Raw genomic sequence first — 22022 nt, 5'->3', positions numbered from 1 at the left:
CCTTCAGTACAATTTTTAGTCCAAAACACCAAAATTAAGATTTTTGGTACTCTACCGAGGTGTCTTTAAAATGTGAGGCTGAGAAGGGGAATGGTGATAGAGACTTCATTTTTGCTTTAAATGGAAGGTAATATATATAAGACTTGATAGGAATCATAATTTCCAGGATAGGAATAATCTCCTTCAGTACAATTTTTAGTCCAAAACACCAAAATTAAGATTTTTGGTACTCTACCGAGGTGTCTTTAAAACGTGGGGCTGTAAAGGGAATGGTGATAGAGACTTCATTTTTGCTTGAAATGGAAGGTAATATACAAGGCTTGATAGAAATCATAAATTCCGGGATAGGAATACTCTCCTTCAGTACAATTTTTAATCCAGAACACCAAAACTAAGATTTTTGCTACTCTACCGAGGTGTCTTTAAAACGTGAGGCTGAGAAGGGAAATGGTGCTAGAGACTTCATTTTTGCTTGAAATGAAAGCTAATAGATAAGGCTTGATAGGAATCATGATTTCCAGAATAGGAATAATCTCCTTCAGTGTGAAAATTGAATAGAAAGTTGAATGTGGTGCTGGAGCGAAAATGAAAGTTGCGAATGTGGAGCTATGGAGCGAAAACGAAAGTGCGAATGTGGTGCTGCGAAAGCGGTGTTGAATATGGTGCTTTTAATGTGGTGCTTATGTGGTGCTGGCTTGCTTTTGCTTTGGTCCTGCTGAGCGGCTAGTACGAAACGCAGGTCCAGGTCACAGGTTTCAGGGTCAGGGTTCAGGTTTCAGGGTCAGGGTTCAGGGTTCAGAGCCAGGGTTCAGGTTTCAGGGTTCATGTTAAAATTGTCTACATTGCAGACCAGAATGTTCCGAGGTATATTTATTTATTCTGCAGACCATTTGCTAGAGTTTGTGCTCTATATAATAAAAGTGTTTTCTTTTTAAACTTTTAATAGTTTGGTGGTGAACAATACTTTTCAAAATATGAGACAGCAGGTACGCTGCTTTGAAAATATTTCATATCATAATTCAATTGACGTAGTAGAGATTATCTTTTTGTTACAAAACTGGTTGAATAAACAATAATTAAGATTATTGAAATTAAAATATTCTATTACAAGCAGAGTTATAAATCAAAGCATTAACCAAGAACAATTACTATTATATTGAAAAATGTATTAATGGGCAGAATAATAATGAAAAATAATAAGTTCTATAATCGCACGATGGGTTATTTTTTCTTATTTGGCACGCCCTCAAAGAGAGCAATTAATCGTTAATTGTATCCTGTAGAGAGCAATTAATCGTTAATCACACTCTCCAATGCCGCGCCAATGTTTACAAAACTGATTTTAATGTTTTTTCTTACATTTTCTTTGCATTTTTTTGCATCGAACGTTTTAATTGCATTCGAAATTTATTTTGTGAGAAAGAAAATCAATAAACAACAATAAAAGAAAGACATAAAGAGAAGAGAAAAATTTAAAACTCTCAGTGTAATTTCTGTAATTTATACTTTCCTAACTGGGAAAAAGTAGTGAAAGCCATTGTGCGATTAGCTCGTAATCACATAATAACTAGTACAATTCGAAAATTGCACTCGTGATTTTTTTGTTTCGAATTTTCCTCGTCCTTTCGGACTCGGAAAATTAATAACAAAAAAATCACTCGTGCAATTATATTCGAATTGCACTCGTTATCATGTGATTACATATACTTATTCCTCCTGTAAAAAGAAATGTGGCAAAACGCTTATCGTTTTTTGTAAGAGTAAGATCAGGCCCAGTGGAAATCATCCGTATCATTAAATTATTTTTTCTTTCAAAGCAAGAAAGTAATCAAATCACCCACCCATTTTTTGAAAAGGAATAGTTTTTTATAAGACTTATTCGGTATGAAGAAATTGGCTGGAATAGAAGCTGACGAATTTTTTTTCTCTTTTCCGTAAAACCTGGCAAAACTAACTTAATTTTTTGTTGAATTTGTGTTCTTAAATCGATTTTCGATTTTCGGCTCGGACATACCCGTCACCTCGCAAACCTAGTACCCCCCCCCCCCCCCCCCCCCCCCCCCCCCGGGGTAAAGAGAAAAGAGAAAAGAGAAGTAAAGAGGTCAGTAATTTGAAAAACAAAATAGGCAAGTCTGTATTGTAGACAATTTTAACCTGAACTCTGAACCCTGAACCCTGGCCCTGAAACCTGAACCCTGGCCCTGAAACCTGTAACCTGAACCTGCGTTTTGTACTAGCCGCCTGCTGAGTCTTTTCTTTTTAAATATTTTTTTGAAATTTTGTTTGTTTTGAAAAAATGGCCTCACTCACCTGGTTACGATAATTTAGCCTGAGAACTCAAATATGCAAATATACCTTTTATGGGTAGAAATTGAAAGCATATCTATATAGAGAGTGTGACCGCAACTTTCGTTTTCACCAAAGTCCGAGAACCAAGCAAGCAAGCAAGCAGAGCTTACTTCAGCCTTGGATTTATGTTTTATGCAACATTTTCATGACAGCAAAGACCACAATAGTTTGACCGTCAATTAAAAAATGTCAGAAAAGAGAGCTGATCCTCATGCAAAAGCCCCAGTTCAGGTAAGAAGATATTATGCGACTACAAATAAAGGCTTCAAGCTGCTTTTTTTTAGATGTTTACTTTTTTCGTTTTTGATACTTTTCGAAGGCTTCTTTGTTCATCTCAACAATCATCCAATTTGAGGCTATTTAAATCAGCTCTTACAAGAGGAAAGTTATTCAGCAGCAGTGGCTCGTGCGTTGGGTAGTATAATTGAGATAGTGGTCCAATTGATGTTTTAAAACTACAGTAGTTTTGGAGCAATTTTTGAGGTTTATACGGAACGGATGGACTTTGAATGAGAGGGGATTAATAGTCTTCTGACAAGGAGTCTCTCCATATGCTCTTTTTCCTTATATGTTCTTTTTCCTTATGTTTGACCTTCTTTTAGATAACATTTTCTATCCGCCCAGTCTGCTGGTTATGGTAATAACTGAAAATGCCACCTTTTGTTCTCAGCATTTATAGTTAAAATTTGGGACAAGCTGTTCTAAAGACAGTTAGTCACACTAGCGTCCCGCCAAAATGCATATCAAAGATTAATGCTGCGAAAGCGCTATATCGTTTACTTGATTCTCAAGCAAAAAAATGCCCCGCAAAACTTCTAAAGGGATTCATGAAAAAATAACCCGTCGCTTTTTAATGAAATTAACATTTTCAAAAACTTTGAGAAATTGCCTAAAATTTGAGCCATAGATGAAAAAAATTTGAGCCAAGCCAACCTTAGCCTGGAGATCCCATGCTATGATTTCTTATTCTATAAACTGATGGCGAAATATATAGCATGGTATGGGCTGACAGTTTGAATTTCCCATATCCTAATAACGGTTGAAAACTCAGCCAATCAAATCCTGTTATTGTTTTACTGGTCACACTTTCTTAAAGAAAGCGCAAGTTCCGAAATTTGGTTTATTTTAGTAAGTGAGGACAGCGCTAAATTCGAATTTCCCACAGTAATTTTTTTGAGGCCAAAATCGGACTCACAGCTCTGACCCGTCAAGTATTCATCAGATTTAAAAAAAATACGCAGACGGGTTCCTGTCTAAGCCAACCTTGAAAACTAATTTGAAGATCAACTTCCCAAGAAAAAGATCTACGGGGGAGACGGAACCAACCTAGATCCGCGCACCGCCGGATAGGCTATCTCCCGGAAATTTGCCGGACCTCAAACAATGACCCATTTACATGTGCGGAATTGTTTTTGCTTTAGCGTATAAACAAGGCCTTAAAAATCGAAGCGCTGTTTCGGGAATTGAATGACAAATTTTGGTTGGTTGATTTTGGCTGCTGCACTTTTTATTTTGTTTCCAACTTTCAAGTTTTAATTAATATTGTCTTGCAAACTTGATTCAGGTAATCATCCTTGTTGTTGAAATGTATCCTATTCCTGTAGATGACTGATGTTGCTTTTTCTGAAAGCTTAATTTCCTAGTGTGACTAACTGAAAGATGCTTCAGGTGTAGATAATCCTGTATCTTTCTCTTCGCTGGTCCAGACTGTATAGTTTAAGTTCTTTTAGCTTCTCCCAATACTTAAGACATTGTGGAAAGGGAAAGGTTCAAAGAAAGACCCAGCAAAATACCGCGGAATTAGTATAGGATCAACCGTCTGCAAATTAGCCATTAATATAATTCTTGAACGACTCAGACCCTGGTACGAGAATCAGTTATGGGATGAGCAAAATGGCTTTAGAAAGGACCGTGGAACAACAGACGGTATCTACATGGTCAAACGAGTTCACCAAATTTCAAACAAAAAGTCTGAACCTACATTTCTTCTATTTGTTGATCTAAGTGCAGCTTTCGACCACATACCACAAAGCTGGCTCTTTGAAAGTATAAAACTTGGCTTCCCTGATAGATCCATCCCTCAAACTTTCAAAATTCTTGAAACTTTGTACGAAAATACCACCCTCACCTACGACGATGCTATGATATCCTTCAAAACGACTTCCAGTGTGCGTCAAGGGGGACCCGAAAGTCCCTTTTTGTTCAATTTATATCTAGACTTCGTTATGAGAGTATTTATCGAAAAATGTAAAGATGATAACCGAATCAAGTTCTTCAAACACAAATATCGAGTTAACCCACAAGCACACTCTCGTGCAGAAAGATCCGAGATGAGAGCAAGTGGTATAAGAACTTGGAGAGAAGCGACTCTCTCTTGGTGTGGATATGCTGATGACATTGTCCTCTTTCTACTTTCACTCGAGGGTATCAGTGCTGCAACAGAGCTTTTGGATTTAACTTTCACTGCCTTTGGTTTGACAATCAATGTCTCGAAAACCGAAACAATGACCATCAATCAAGACCAATATCTTGATTCTATCATATCTCTTCGTGAAGAGCAACTCAAAAATGTCAAAGAATTCAAATATCTTGGTGCTGTCCTTAATCACCTTCAACCAAACACAGGGGAAGCAGAACTCAATCAATGAATTCAACTTGCAATTGTAAAATTCGCCCAAATGTCTAACCTGCTACAAAACTTTCAAATCAACCTACGTGTTCGTATCTTCGTCAGGAGCTGGTTAACGTATTCATGTCAGAACTGGAACTTAACGTCTCTCCAGTACGACCGCCTCAATGTCACCTATAGAATGTTTTTGAGGAGAATGGTCAGAGGTGGATTTCGTTATGTAGATGAGGTCAATAATGATTTTCGATACGTCATTAGCAACAACCAGCTTCATACTATATGTGGTACCTCAGATGTTAATGTTTTTATCAAACAGCAACAACGAAACTACGCAGCACATGTTGTGAGAATGCCCTCTGGTCGCTTGAGTAAATTGTTAATGTTTAATGATGATAAAAATTGCAAACATGGTAGAATTTCTTTGTTTACCGACTTTAAATGAAGGATGAATTTGTGATGGCTATTTAAAAAACATTAAACTTTTGAGGCCTTTTATTCTAATGGAATGAAAATTTTATATATATTGGATCGAGACAAAAATACCATTAGATGCTAGAAATTTCCAACATGTTTCGGCCAGGGCCGTTTTCAAGGTATATTTCTAGCTAAAAAAATTCAGTTTTTTTAACAAAAAAAAAAAAAAATTTTTTGACGTCAAATAAACGCTTTTTTGTGACGTATATTTATGAGCCGTCTGTAAGTGATCTGGAAAAAATGGACGTGTAAACACAGACTTAAGGCGCTATCAAATTGAGTTCTTGGTTTAAACCCTTGGGTTTTAAGGTTTTTAGTTTGTTGATCCAAAAGTTCTCTCGTGATAGAATGGTGTTTTTCAGCTGGCTTTCATTTCCTTCGATATTTCTTAGCTGTTCAATGATCGTAAATTTAGCATCTCTATTGAAATTATGTCCTTCCTTGTTGAAGTGTTTGCACGCTGGGATGGTGTCTTCTTTCGGATGAAGTGCATTGCTTCTGTGGTTGTTTAAACGGACGTTGAAGGGTGTTTCAGTTTTACCGACGTATTGGATCTTGCAGATTTGACATTCTAGTAGGTAGATGACGTATTTGCTTTTACAGTTGACATTGTGGAATATTTTGAACTGGCGTTTTGTTTGTTGTGACACGAACGTGGAGGTTGTGGTTACTTGACGACAGCAAAGGTTTCTGGAATTTGTGAGACATGGGCGACATTTGCCTTCTCTCAGTGTGTGGGATTTTCTAAATACTTTATTATTTTTTATTGTTGTTTGACCTATTAGGTCACGAAGGTTTTGTTTCTTCTATATACGATCTTGGGTTGTTCGTTAAAAGTATCTGCTAGTTCGTCATTTATTTTTAGTATGTCCCAGTGTTTATTGATTGCTTCACGTATGTTTGGTAGGTTTTTGTTGAAGGTGGTGATAAAGAGTGTCTGGTTGTTGTCTCGATTGGATTTGTTTTTGTATTTGAGAAGATCAGATCTGTCTATACTTGATGCTTTGGTGTACGCATCTGTGAGATGTTGTTGTTGGTATCCTCTTTTAAGAAAAGCGCCATGCATTTCACTAGTAGCTTTTTGATAGTCGTCTACGTCTTTGCAGATTCTTTTGAGTCTAAGGGTTTGACCGAAAGGTATGTTCTTCTTTAAATGGTTAGGGTGGTAGGATTGGTTATGGAGATAAGCTGATCTGTCTGTTGGTTTTTTGTATAGTCTTGTGATTAGTTTAGATCCGCTGATGGTAACAATGGTGTCTAGGAAGCTAATTTCCTTCTTTGAATAGTCAGCTGTGAACTTGATTGTTTCGTGGAGAGTATTGATTTCTTGGATGAATCTTTTTAGTTCTTCTTCTGTTCCGGACCATATCATGAAGATATCGTCTATGAATCTTAAGTAAGTTTTGCACTTTTCGGTTAGAAGTGGATAGATGTTTGATTCTTCGAACTGTGACATGAATAGATTAGCATAGGTCGGGGCACATTTTGTGCCCATGGCGCAGCCTTTGATTTGTAGGTAGTGGGTTTCATTAAAACAGAAGTTGTTGAGGGTGAGAATGAGTCTTAGAAAGGTGAGTATTTTTGTTTTTAACGAGTTTTGTGTTTTATTGGTTGTAAGGATGTTGTTGATGGCGTTGATTCCTTCTTCGTTAGGGATGTTTGTATATAGAGATTTAACGTCCATGGTGACTAGTATTGGATTTTGTGGAAGGGTTATGGTTTCAATTTTGTTGATGAAATCGGTTGTATCTTTTATGTATGAAGACGTCTTGGTGACATGATCCTGTAGGTGAAAGTCTACATATTTTGAAATCAGGGCAGTGTGGCAATTGATTGAACTGATTACAGGTCTTCCTGGGTTACCTTCTTTGTGTATTTTAGGTTGTGTGTAGAATTTTGGGGTTTTGGGGTTTGGCGTCTTAAACATTGATCGTTCCTTTTCAGTGAGAAGGTTTGAATCGTGTAGTGAATCTATGGTTCCGTTGATTAGTTTGTTGTGTCGTTCGGTTAGATTTGAATCAAGTTTTCTATAGGAAGTTTGATCTTCTAGTTGGCGGTTGGCTTCTGCAATATAATCTTTTACATCTTGTATGACTACAGCTCCACCTTTGTCAGCTTTTGTAATTATGATGTCATCTCTGAGTTGAAGTTCTTTAAGTGCTTCTCGTTCTGCTCGTGTTAGGTTGTATTTTCGTTTGTAATCTGGATCTGAATATGTTGTTAGTTCTTTCTGAAGCGCTTCAGCAAACGTGTTTACTGTATGATGAGATTCTCTAGGAGTCCAATTCGATCTGCTTTTTATGTAGAATTCTTTTTTGTTTGTTGGGGTCGAATCTTCGTTATTTGGTTTACCAAAATGTGCTTTAAGTTTAATTTTGCGTGTGAATCGTTCAATATCGTTTTGTAGTTGATGGGTGTTATATTTTCCTGGTTCTGGGCAGAAATTTAAATTCTTATTTAATAAATCATATTGTGCTTTAGTGAATAGTTTGTTGGATAGATTGATTACATTCCCTGAAGGGTCTGTTGCGTGTTGTGTTGTTCGAAATGTGTCGCGAATGCGTTTAAAGTTTGCATAGTGCTGTGTATTAGATTTAGTATATCTGTTGTTGTCATTTCTTGTGTTTGTGCTTGCGGTGGTGCGTTTGTTTGTTCTTGTAGTTGTTCTCGGGGTAGGGTTTGGTATATATATTTGGTATAAATATAACACCCATCAACACGTGCTGGGTGCTGTTGGTTTTGTGGTTGCTCTTGGGGTTGGGTTTGTTGTATTTGGTAGTGTGGTATGGGAGCCCCTCTGTGAGGGGCTGGTTGCAAGTTTTTTGAATGATATTGTGCTTTTAGTTCATTTATTTCTTGCTGGAGCTTTTGGATAGTTTTGTTTCCATATACATCATTCTTCATACGTTGTCTTTGTGAATTGTTTGTTCGACTATCCTTTTTGACAATGGAAGCATAGGTTGGATATCTGTTTCGGCTGTTACTGCGGGATCGGCTACGTTGTTCGGTTCTGCTCAGTATGGGTCTGGGAGTTCTTACTTCAGCGTTAGTTTGCTGTTGGGGTCTTTGGTTTTGGTGGGGTTGGTATTTAAGTTTGTTATATTTGTTATTTTTTCTATATTGAAGTTGGCGTTTTCGATTGTCTTGGTTATCTTTTAGAGTTTTTTTGATTTGATCGAATTCGGCTGTACTTGCGTTGGTTTTCATAGCTTCTTCAGCTTCTTTAATTTTGTTAGTCGTTGCTTCATTTGTCTTTTCTGAGAAGTCGACGATGTGTGACATAAGTTTTAGTGAACACTCTTGAAGGGTTGAGTACCATGTGTTTAGGAAGGTATCGTCGTGATTACCAATGGTAGGTTCCAGGTCTAAGCGAAGACCATTTGGGATTACTTTGTTGGCTATACATTTTTTCAAAAAGCCAATATGTGAGTCATATCTGTCACTTTTGTCGATGAGTCTATCCCATTTAACTGCTTGGTAGTGGCTTTGGGTTTGATTACCAATGGATTGGGTGATTGTTCTTTCTGAATCACTTTGTTGCAGTGGTGGAGTCACGTTGATTAGCGGTGGAGGAAGGAAGTTCGACGTGTTTGGCTGTTCGACTTCATCTTGTCTACGTCGTTTTGACGGGTTATTGTTGATTGATCTAGCTGGAAAGAAGTTGATTTTCCCAGTCAGATGCGTTGCAGATTGGCTACGATTGGTCATCTCGAAAATAAAATAATATATCGGACGGAGGATCGAGACAAAAATACCATTAGATGCTAGAAATTTCCAACATGTTTCGGCCAGGGCCGTTTTCAAGGTATATTTCTAGCTAAAAAAATTCAGTTTTTTTAACAAAAAAAAAAAAAATTTTTTGACGTCAAATAAACGCTTTTTTGTGACGTATATTTATGAGCCGTCTGTAAGTGATCTGGAAAAAATGGACGTGTAAACACAGACTTAAGGCGCTATCAAATTGAGTTCTTGGTTTTAAGGTTTTTAGTTTGTTGATCCAAAAGTTCTCTCGTGATAGAATGGTGTTTTTCAGCTGGCTTTCATTTCCTTCGATATTTCTTAGCTGTTCAATGATCGTAAATTTAGCATCTCTATTGAAATTATGTCCTTCCTTGTTGAAGTGTTTGCACGCTGGGATGGTGTCTTCTTTCGGATGAAGTGCATTGCTTCTGTGGTTGTTTAAACGGACGTTGAAGGGTGTTTCAGTTTTACCGACGTATTGGATCTTGCAGATTTGACATTCTAGTAGGTAGATGACGTATTTGCTTTTACAGTTGACATTGTGGAATATTTTGAACTGGCGTTTTGTTTGTTGTGACACGAACGTGGAGGTTGTGGTTACTTGACGACAGCAAAGGTTTCTGGAATTTGTGAGACATGGGCGACATTTGCCTTCTCTCAGTGTGTGGGATTTTCTAAATACTTTATTATTTTTTATTGTTGTTTGACCTATTAGGTCACGAAGGTTTTTGTTTCTTCTATATACGATCTTGGGTTGTTCGTTAAAAGTATCTGCTAGTTCGTCATTTATTTTTAGTATGTCCCAGTGTTTATTGATTGCTTCACGTATGTTTGGTAGGTTTTTGTTGAAGGTGGTGATAAAGAGTGTCTGGTTGTTGTCTCGATTGGATTTGTTTTTGTATTTGAGAAGATCAGATCCGTCTATACTTAAATTTTATATATATATAGTGAAGATATGTAATATCTGTCATTTTAGAAAAAGAAAAGTATTGATATATAAATAACTCAAACTGATAAAAACGAAAAAAGTTAAGAATATTTTTGTTAATTGTGTGTATTTACGATTTTTTTGGTATTTTTTATTTTTTAATCATTCCGAAACAGAGGGTAATTTAGCAAAAAGTTAAAGGGAATTAAATAGTGGTATGTGAAGAAAAACCTAAACCAAATCCAAATGAAGACAAAAGAAAAGTAATAGTGGAGAAACAATGAATTGCAAAAAACTTTTTTGATAAACACACTTCCGTAAGTTCATCAAAATACATACAAAATGGGGACAAATACAAAAGCAAACACATCAAATAAATTAAAAAAAAAAAAAAAAAAAAAAAAAAAAAAAAAAAAAAAAGGATACATAAACAAAACAAAACCCGAAGTCCCAGACTTGTGACTGGCATAGTGACTTTCCACGTGTTTAAGGGCCCACACTCAGTCGCCTTCGGAAAACATAATAGAAAAAGGAACTGACCAGCAGCTTCCAAATAAATAACAGACAACAAACAGACATTACAACAAACACAATCTTACATAGAAATAGAAAAAATCACACAAAAACTGAAAAGAATAGAATCGTAAGTTGGCCGAGAACCCGGTTCGGCGTGCCGCGACGGGAGAACTGCACAGGGCAAAGAAAAGTAGGAAATGAATACCTCCTATGGTAATGCTGATTCTTTAGACAGAGAAAAAAAAAAAAAAAAAAAAAAACAAACAAACAAACACACATACAAACACACATACAATACACAAGAAACAATTTCACAATTTGAAAATATGTAAAAATTCTTCGACGGTTTTCCCATACTTCATAAAACAGTCAGGAAACCTGGAAAAACATTTGACAACTTGCTTCTTCAAGAAAGCGTTTGAAGCACCCTGGTTTCGCATTCGAATGAAAAGCTCAGTGACTCTAGGAGTCAGATCTTCAAACATGAGTGTGCTACGTGCTATCCGTAAAATTTCTGAAAAGACGGATCCATAAAAAATGCACGATGGGATGTTACTGTCGGCATGTGGCATCCTTACAATGAAGAAGGGAAAGGCATCTCTCTTATCAAAAAGTTTATATCTAAAAATATTGTTTTCAACGGTGATATCTAAATCTAAAAACGATGCATGGTTTCCATGGTGCTCAACTTTGAGATCTAGTTCTTTAGGGTAAATCTGTTTGTAGCAATTATGAAACTCATCTCTGTCATTTAAGGCACACAAATCATCAATAAATCTACCTACAGAGTGGAAGTTATAGGCACTAGGCGAACTAGCAGAAATGAGGCCTTTGACATACTCAGATTCAAAATGGTACAAAAACAAATTTGCCCAAAAAGGAGCAGGATCTATTCCCATGGGAATTCCAATGCACTGTTTAAGAATAGAATTGCCAACTTTGAAAAAGCAATTTTTTATCAGAAAGGACACACACTCAGACAGTGAAGTACTAGTAAAGAACCTGCCATCCTTCCCTTTTGTAGTCCAGTATGCTGAAGTATTTGAAAAACCAAGTTTATTTCTACAACCTAAATCAAACACAAAGTTAATAATTTTGGTTAAAATTTCAATGAGAAGATCGTGTGGAAGGGTTGTGTACAGTGTTGCAAAATCGAATGTCGAAATTCGTTTTGCTTTTTTCTTGGCATTGATTCTGTTAAGATGTCCAATAACAGGCGAAGAATTTTGTACAACCCAGAACTTATTGAAACTAGAAAAGAAACGAGATTTATGATGGAATTGCTCAACATGTTTGTATAGAACTTTGAAGACCATGGATACAGCACGAGACAGCGGTTTGGTACTACATGATTTGGAAGCAATGATGAAGCGGCAACCAATAGGATTCTTATGCATTTTAGGAATCCAATACATAATGGGGAGAGTTTTCATTTTGTCAGATAATGATAATCCAAATGTTTTACACAAGTTTTCGCTATTTTCTAAAATGGAGTTCAAATCAAGATTAGAAGGCTGATAGGTGTTATTTCCAGAGATTTCTCTCAGTAATCTAGAAACATAAAACTTTTTACAAATCAAAGCAAAGTTCTTAGATGCTTTGTCGATTGTGACAATGACAAATCTTTTCTGTAAGGTTTCCAGATATGCCAGCACTTCTGGATTCTTTAGAATAGGTTTAGTGTCATGTATTTTCGTTTTCTTTTTGAGTTTTCTAATCTTAATTTCAACTTTCGAAATAATTGTGTCCCTCCAAAATTTAAATGCCCTAGCTTTGAATTTAGTTTTTTGCTCTAAAGTATCAATGCATTCATCTAAACTAGTAATGATATTTTCTAAAGCTCTTTTAAAATTTACACGTTTTGGTTCACGGTAGTTGGGGCCTTTTGTTAAAAGTTTACGTAATTTAGAATTTTCTACAATTCTCAAATCACCAGTTATAATGTGTTGGTGGAAAGGATCACAAAATTCTGAATTAACACATTCACAACGATCAGAGTCAAGTGTAAATGAGACCTCATCATCGATAAAAATAGAATTTACAGTGTCTTGATAATTGAGAATTTTATTTCGTATAGTTTTATGTAGAGAATAAGTTACAACTGGTCTATTTTCTTTGGTCGTCAAAGGTTCAGGAAGAAGTTCTAAAATGTCAGGTTGGTTTAAAATAGAAGGAAGATGAATGAGTTCTATGGCTTTGTTGTCAAAAAATACATTGCAAATATGTTTTGGTGCTACTTTCTTTGCTTTACTAGGGAGTGGAATATAAATAAGAGTTTCGATGATATCCAAAATGTAAAGATAGTGTTGCTCAGAGAAAGAGTCAAGAGAAACCAAAGGACCACGTGAGATAATTTCGGAAGCAATTTTCTTCAAAGTCGATTTCTTTAGCCTGTTAAGTGCAACTCTGATATCATAGAAAGAATCAATGATGTCATTCTGAAGATGATTGTCAAGAAAATTGAAAAAGTCTGTGTGGCTAGAAAGTATTTGATGGTTATTTCTATTATTACGACTGTGTGTCAGGTCATTGAAGTTTTCAATGGGGATGGTTATGTAGAAAATATAGTTGAGATGTTAAATTAAAAGTGAAGTTTAAGGCGCTGTGGTATAGTGGTCATTGACCTTTGCACAGGCGACTGAGGTTCGATTCCCACTGGCAGAGGTTCTGTTGGCTAGTGAATGAACCTTTGCCTGGGTCAACCCATGCCATGTGAGGAGAACTGTGTAGTCAGTCCAAGGTGCTGACGGGGCGCTCATTGAAAGCGTCTATAGTATCATTGTGAAAATATTGAAAATAGGCCTCAAAGCCTCCTGAAACTCAACCAAATAGAAATAGAAATGAAGGGATTCCATTCACATAGGATTTTTGAAGTGATTCCAGTTGTTGGATCAGATATCTTTTTGAAGGAAATCCTCAAACATCGAACATCCTCGACTTTGTTTTCACAAACAATGAAAATCTTATTCATGACTACACAGTTATTTTATTCTTTAGTTTTCTTTTCCTACGTAAAAAAGAAATCAAAGATAAAGACAAAAATTGGCCCTCTCATGAATGAGAAAGGTAAACTGACACAAAGAAATAAAGAAATGGCTGAAATCCTATCAAAGCAATACTTTAGGCGTACAAACTTTCGCGAGCAGAAACTTTCGCGATTTTTGCAAATTTTGGCCTTTTTCGCGAAAGTAAATGTCTTTGAAAATTCTAGACGGGCAATTCGCGAAAGTTTATGCTCGTGAAAAATTTTCAAAAAAGTTAGAAATCTATACAAACTCGAAATCGTAATAAGTATCTAATTTTCGGCATATTAATGTCCTTTAATGCCTTTTTAAAGTTGAAGAACAACCGTCTTTCGCGGATTTAAGGAATATTTTTCACTTTTAGGGCAATTTTTATCCGAAAGTTTTCATTTTTAAAGTTTATGCTCGCAAAAAAAATTTTTCCTCAAATTCGCGAAAGTAAATATTGTGAATTTTGCAATTTTTCGACCTCGCGAAAGTTTCTGCTTGCAAAAGTTTGTACGCCTAAAGTAAAAGTTAAAGTCTTCAGTGTTCCAAAACTAGATAATACAACACAACGCCAAGATAATGAAATCAATGTAAACAACATCCCAGACCTCCAAGTCACAGAGAATGATCTTGTCAAAGCAATAATTATGAGTTATCTCAATGTGCAGCTCCTGGCCTGGCTTTCCTGCAATTCTCTTAATAAAACAATGTAAAGAAGAACTATCCACTCCCCTTTGCTTCCTTTGGAGGAAAAGCCTTGACAATAGTCCCAAAGAAACTGAAGCAAAGCACAATTACACCAATCTACAAAGGGGGTAGCAGATCACTGGCAGTAAACTACAGACCAGTAGCGCTTACATCTCATGTCATAAAAATATTTGAAAAAGTACTAGGAATTGATGGAAAAATACTACAATGACTCAATTCCTTTCTTACAGGAAGAAAGCAGTCAGTGCTTGTAAATGGTGTGAAATCAAAACCACAAGATGTCTTATCAGGAGTCTCTCAAGGAAGTGTCCTGGGTTCTTTGATCTTTCTTATACTCATTGGTGATATTGACAAAGATGTCTTAAACAGCTTTTTGAAGTCCTTTTCTGATGACACCTGTGCAACAAAACAAGTCAAGACAATTGAAGATGTTGCCTTGCTGCAATCTGACTTAAAGAAAATTTACAAATGGACAGACAACAATAATATGAAACTTAACGACATAAAATTGAGATATGGTCAAAATCAAATCATCAAGGACCAAACAAACTATACATCGCCATCATCATTGAAAGCAAAAATGTTCTAAAAGATTTGGGAATCCTGATGAGTAACGATTGCTTGTTTAAAGAACAAGTAATTTCAACCATTCAAAAAGAAAAATATTTAACTTCATGGATACTGCAAACTTTTTCATCACAGTCATTTGAATGTATGACTACACTCTACAAATTGTTGGTGATACCAATTTTTAGAATATTGCTCTGTTTTATGGAGTCCAAATACTGTGTTAGAAGGGATAGTACCTAACATGAATAGCAGTATAAAAGCTTACAAAAATCCCCAGCTTGGCCGGCTGTGTCAACTGTCTATCTCCAAGAATCAAACATCCAAGCTTAGAGATTGCACTCTTTCTGTACAAGGTGCAAAACAATTCAATGCAATGCCAAAGAGCATAAAGAAACTTAAAAAACACTTCAACTGAAAAAATTTAAAAATGCCCAAATAGCTCTAGCTTGTCATTTAGAAGAGATATATCGTCTGCGAAGTCTAGATCTGCTAATTTCTCGGCATGATGGCGTCTATTTCTGCGTTTTTCAATAGTGACTCCATTTTCAGAAGTAATGGCTGTCCTCAGAGCATCATAATCGAGCACAATAATAAAGAGCTGTAATGGATCACCAGTTACAACCTCAAAAAATTCGGTTTCTCCTTCAGATATCATTACATTGGCTCTGTTGTTGGTATACATAATTTGGATTGTGTTAACAAGCTTATCTGGAATGCCACAGGCTAGGAGGATTTTGAACATTGACTCTCTGTTAATACTATCAAACGCCTTTTTAAAGTCGATGAATGTTAATAAAGCCTCAACTTCATGGTTGTTGACTTCTTCTACAAGGCGCCAAAGGGCTTGAGATGATGTCGATCAGGACAGACGAAAACCGTTTTGATTGAAACTAAGCTTTTGATCAATCTCAAGGCGAATTCTGTTTAATATTAGTCTGTTGTAAAGTTTGGCAGCAACTTGAGTTAGTCTAATACCTCTATAGTTGTCAACTTTGGTTAAATCACCCTTTTTGGGTACAGGTACTATACAGGATAGGCCCCATTCATCTGGGCACTTGCCGTTTAGGGTTGCATTGCAGAAGTGTAGAAAATGAGTACTGAGAGAATCAAGTTTCAAGAATTCCATCAAGTCCAGGAGCTTTTTTGTTTTTCATCTGTTTAAGTGCCTTGTTGACTTCGTCAAGTGTAAAATCATCAATATTGATTTCCTCGTTCAATTGGAACACTGGATCAATTTCAACATTGGCTTCACCATTTACGTTTTCAGGAACATTATTTAAGAAGGGTTTCAAAATGATCTTTCCACAACTTTTTTGGGTCGTCACTTTTGATAGAGACAAGTGCTGCTTTTTCTTCCCGCTTAACTCCGTGACTAGTTTCCAAGCAATCCTTAAAACATCAGTAGATTCAGATTTGTTTGTCTGGTCGAGTATACAAGTTATCCTACAAAACTCAAAATATTGCAAATTTTCGGTTGATAATGTCATTCGGGTCCTAAATAACGTCATCAAAAGGGTAATAAACCTTTTACTTCACTGTAATCTATACACTACACAAATTGATGTTTCAGATTTGGATATTAAACTTCCTAATTTAGGGAATCCCTGAACAGTGAATTTGATGTTTATTTTAGGGAAGGACATTTTCTTTAATTTACATTTTCTTTGCGTGGACTCAAAAACCAAATGCACCAGCTTGTCCTGACTGTACTCTAAAAATGAAAGAAATCCAATTTTAACAAAATTTGGAACTTTTAGCTTTTTTGAAAGAAGTTTGTCCTTCTTCCACCTGTTTTATAGGACCATCTATGGGGTGGGCCTTAGTTATTTCACAACCTCAGAAAAAAAAGTAAATCATATTTTCATTTTTGTTTTTCAACTTTCAGCTAACACAAGATGAGATCCGAGTCCTAAAAGAATGCAGAGTGAATAGTTTGTATTACAGAGGTATTAATTTAAATACAATTTTACATATGGAATTGGCAAAGATCACATCTCTATGTAAATACGATTTCTAACCTTTAATAAACTGAGAAAGTTTTAGTATTGGAAAGAAAAAGTTTCTTCATTTATTAAAAGAAGTATGATGCAGCTCTGCAAATTAGGATATTAAGCACTTTGTTGATTTTTTTAAAGTCAATAAATAGATAAATTAATTAATTGTACAATGAATACAGTTTCTAAATGAGATTGCTCATTCTAGAGTATCATTTATTTGTCTCAAACATTCTTATCAAATTAATTTTAATTGATTTTAAATATTTTTGGGAAATTAAATTGAACATTTTACCATTAATTCTACCTAATATTTTACCATAGGAATCCCGCTTGGATTGGCTTCAGCTTTAATTGCAAAAGCATCCCTTGACACAGGTATCGTATTATCATTAAAGTTTTAAATCTAAATCAAAACTTATCCGTTTTTGTTCAAAACTAAAAACATAGAAGTATTTATGAAATTTATCTATGCTGTTAGGATGGATTTTATCATGGAATTATTATAGAGATTCTGGATTGACATCGAGTGAAACGGTGGAGAGCGAAGTAATGTCTTTCCACCATGGATATGGAAAAACTGGAGAATCTTATAGATTATAGCCGGTGGAAATTTTATTTTAAAGGAGGTATAAAGGGCTCAAAGCGTAGGCTAGTTTTTACTTCCTTCACTTCGGCTTTGAAAATTAAACAAATAGCTAATTCTAACAGTGCTTCTTTCTTTTAGGTTATTTTCCGTTCCTCAAAAAATGGTCCAGAGCTGTTTATTTTGGTAAGTTTTGGTTATTCCTTTAAAATATTTAATAAGGGACTTTATTTGATGTGATATACCCTGAAATTGCTGTAAAGTTTTCTTACAAAATTCGGTCAACTGATGGACGAGATTTCTACATGTGTGAAATGTTATTTTTGCAAATATTTACAAAAGATAGAAAATATACCCTTAACTCAAAGCCAAGAAAAAATAAAGTTATTTAATTGTATTTTTAATTTGTCCAGACAACTTCTTTTGTCAAAATTTAGCACTTTTTTTTTCTTTTTTTGCTTAACTAAAAAAAACATCTTAAATTTTTTTTTTACTGAACTAAGGGGCAATATTTATCTCCAAGTTTGTTTGAGCAGAAGTGACGATTTTCATTATCGGATTGAATATCTTTGCCCTCCCATAACTCATGTCGGTATACCCACATCGGCACAGAATGGATTCAGAACAGGAAGTTCGTGTCGAAAAATTACAACAAAATGCTGTGTTGATGATTAAGCTTTTGAAATCCAATATCAAAATGACTCGTGATCTTTTTCATCACCTTTTTCAATTTTTTTTACCTAATTTAGGAGAAATCTTTGTAGCAGAGCAAAAAGTAATAAGTACCTCTGGAAGCGTCAACCAAGTGAACATGAACACAATCTTAATTTGACGGAGTTAAGAAAACGAGCACTACAAAAATGTACACTCGATAAACAAGAGTCGAAAGCTTATTTATAAACACAATTTTAATGATATGTATCAGCCTGTGGGGATTTGCATTTGCTAATTGGAAAAGTAAACCTATGACAGCGTCAATTTTTAGCAAAATTAGTTCCCTTTCAGAAAGACTTTTGATTTTGAAAGAAGTTGACGCTGTCATATGTCCCATATCTTATCAAATGACGGTAAAATTCCCACCCAGTCACTGAGACAGGGGTGTTAAAAAGATAGGTCAAAATTAAACCAGACGGGTCGATAGAAAGACAAAAATAGTAATCATGTAGGTTCATGTACTTAAAGCATTGTGGCCAGCGACCCTTGAAATCCTTGAAACCCTTGAAACACCCTTGTTTTTTTGTACCCTTGAAAATTTTCTTGAAACCCCTGAAAATATGATATTTTCTGAAGACCCTTGAGCTATGAAATTTACACCCTTAAAACCCTTGAAAAATTTCAGCAAGCTAGAAGGGATTTTTGTTCATTAAAAGTATTTTTGTAAAAATGGGGATAAAAGTAAATAGCTTTAAAAGAATGAACAAATTGAAGCTACATAAAAGAAAATGAGCTAACTCTATCGTTTTAGACAGAACCTAAGAATGTCATTTTTAGAGCATTTTACCCTTAAATTGCCAATTAGTAAATGCTAAAAGCTTCCACAAAAATGCCAAATTTTTGCTTGATGTGGGTTTGGATCCAAACCTAAGAATACCTTAAAGGGATAATCAGATAGTCTGAGATATTTTGCCTGCAGATAGCTTGTAGGATTTTAGGAAAAACCTCTAAATTTTTCGGTGTACTTATTTTCCTAACTCAAGTTATGCCACTTTGAAATTTTGAACCTTTGCTTTGAAAACAATAGAAAAAAGTGTGAAAAGTCCCTGAAAAGTCCCATTTTTCGAGATTTCAAATTGGCATAACTTGAGTTAGGAAAATAAGTACACCGAAAAATTTAGAGGTTTTTCCTAAAATCCTAGAAGCTATTTGCAGGCAAAATATCTCAGACCATCTGATTATCCCTTTAAGAGGATGTTTTATTCCCAAAAAAATTAAGAATATTCAGCATGATGAATAGGAAAAACACCATTCTTATAAAAAAAAGTGTGTATTGCTTTTTATAAAGAAACTATTTGCTTCAAATTATAACCTTTTAAATATGTCATTTTTATTACACAATAATTAATTTTTGGCCATCGAAGCCTCGTGTTTGTTTTTATGAACTTTTTTAAACTTTCCTGAAACTTTAAAAAAATTATGTTTTCAAGACTTTCAAACCCATGAAACCCTTGAGCATTTTGCCAAAAGGCCCCTTGAAAATTGTTGCAAAATGACCCTGGAAACCCTTGAAATGGGTCCTAAAATATGGGTGGTCGCCATATTAAAGTCATCATAGTCCGTGCAAAAACCCTGATCTAGAACCTATTGTTGTAAATTTTTGTTAGCTTTCTCTTTTGTTAATACCAAATCTGTAAAATGTCGACAATCTATCCCTACACAAGTTTGTGTAGAGAGTGAGACCATATTACTTTTGAACCGAACTACTTTGCTTCAACCACTGATTTTATAGACGTTCCTTATACTTATGAAATTGATTTTGTTACAGGTGTTTTTGGGATGGGTATGGTCACTGGTATCGCATCATATAAAGACACATGCTTCAAGAAAATCATGGCTTTAGAAAATTCATCTTTGAAAGAACAATTCGTCAAATTTCAAAGAGAGTAAGTAAACCTCCCCATCACTCAATTTTGAATATTTTCCTGAACTTAATTAATATTAAAGTAATTGAAATTTGCGATATTTTTTACTCCTAAAGACAAAGTACTTTTTGACCAATCAATCAGGAGAACTCTTTGTTGCTACTTTTACGTACATTCTAGACGTTCTTATTCGGCCTTTCCAAACCAGTTTTTCAATCAAAACTTACTCAAACTGTGTAGAACCTGTATTGTAATATTTTTTTCGATTATTCTGAAAGTTTTAAATACTCAATATCTCCTTCTCGTTTTAGTAGAGGCATGTTTCCCAATCAGCAATCAGGTATGGAATCAACAAAAAGAACCACTTCGGGTGGTGTCATTGAGGCTAAACAAAGTTCCCAAATCTATCTTAGAATTTTGAGCTGTTACTTTTGAAATTTGACAAAGTTATTCCTTACTTACATTATGATTTATATAAAAAAACTCGGCTGGGTCTTTTCAAGATTATGCGTTGCCCGAAAAAATTGTTATCGGTGTGGTTAGTGCACCTTTATTTGTTCTAGTGATTAACTACTTGTACATTTACCCTCTTAGACCATGTTCAGGCGTAACGGTTCCGTATCGGTTTCGCTCCACTTTTCTCGTCGGAACGAAACTGCTCCGTTTTCTTGCTCCGAAACGTTCTGAAACAAATATGAACACTCTCGATCTGCCAGGGGAACCATTCTGGAGCGACACAAAGCCGTCTAACATCTATTACTAAAACGTGTACAAGTCTTTTTTTATATTTTAAAGAATTCGCACCAGTTGAGGACACACCCTTACAAACAGACAATGAAGCACACCTACAACCATTATCACTACAAACATCCACCAAAAATGAATTCGATTCACCCTTATTGAATCGTATGCAGGAAGGAAAATCCTGGGAACAAATCCGTAAAAACTCGTCGACGGCAAATCAACCAAGCGCAGGTCTTACATACGAAGAATTAAGAAAACGAAACCGACCTTCTGGAGTTACCAATAATCGAATAGCTAATCAGGAAGACACAAGCGAGGTTAAAAACATTCTTAATTACCAAAGTTCGGATTAGCCTGCAAACTTGCCCCTTTCTATTTTGTGTCTTTCACGTTAGTGATAAGCCCTGGAACATTATTTAGCCTCGATAATACTCTGAGAACGAGGTTTAGTCTAAAGATTTGGTAAACGACTTGTTGTATTTAGTTGGTGCTATGCTTACCACTTGGGAGCTTGGACCGAGTTGTGCATGAAAGCAACAATAATGGTTCTGATCCCAGCCCGGATCGCCTGCTCGATCAGAAGAATCGGTACATTTCTAAGCTATGCTTCTCTGTAATTTTCAAGTACTTTCGAGATTCTCTCTCATGGTTTTTTTTATATATATTTTTCTGAATGAAAGAATATTTCTTTCTCTTTAAAGGAACCTGAAGATCGAACTAAAAAACCACTAGACATCGAATCCTACACACCAATGACCTTTACCGAAGACAAATCATCGCGAGCACTCAACTTTTCTGCTGATAATGACAGTCGAATGACAAGCTTCCGGTCAGATCATTTTGAACCCGATAAACAAACCGATTCTGAATCGACTAAACGGGCTGCTCGTGCCAAAAGCTTCACGCGTAAGTCGTTTTTCTAGTTTTTAATAATCTGTCTTTTAGTCGATTCTTTTTACCACTTGCTTTAGTATTTTTTGCTTAGACTGATGTGAGAGTCAATCGATTAGACCATTTCCCATGCTGAGGCGTTGCATTGCATTTGATTTTATATTCAATGATGGCTTTCTGTTTGTTGAAACCAAAAGGGAGGGAATCATATACCTTGAGGAAAGAAATTTCGGCAGATGGCTTTAAAAATCTGCACACATTTGGGGAATGAATACAATAACTTACAGTAATTATAGTAATTT

At 35.5% G+C, this 22022-nt stretch overlaps 1 protein-coding gene across 1 annotated transcript; it reads left to right on the top strand.

The window, feature by feature from the left end:
* The first annotated feature begins 2411 nt into the window (after positions 1-2411).
* On the top strand, positions 2412-21752 carry LOC136814760 (OCIA domain-containing protein 1-like). Its single transcript, XM_067071182.1, has 8 exons — positions 2412-2580; positions 16812-16872; positions 17245-17298; positions 17648-17692; positions 19989-20106; positions 20397-20425; positions 20881-21146; positions 21531-21752. Exons 1-8 carry the CDS (start codon positions 2536-2538, stop codon positions 21750-21752), a joined length of 840 nt encoding a protein of 279 aa, XP_066927283.1. The 5' UTR covers positions 2412-2535.
* The last annotated feature ends 270 nt before the right edge of the window (positions 21753-22022 follow it).

Source organism: Clytia hemisphaerica, unplaced genomic scaffold (genome assembly GCF_902728285.1).
Source record: "Clytia hemisphaerica strain Z4C2 unplaced genomic scaffold, Clytia hemisphaerica genome assembly, whole genome shotgun sequence".
NCBI classification, from domain to species: domain Eukaryota; kingdom Metazoa; phylum Cnidaria; class Hydrozoa; order Leptothecata; family Clytiidae; genus Clytia; species Clytia hemisphaerica.
This window is presented reverse-complemented; position numbering and strand designations above follow the sequence as displayed.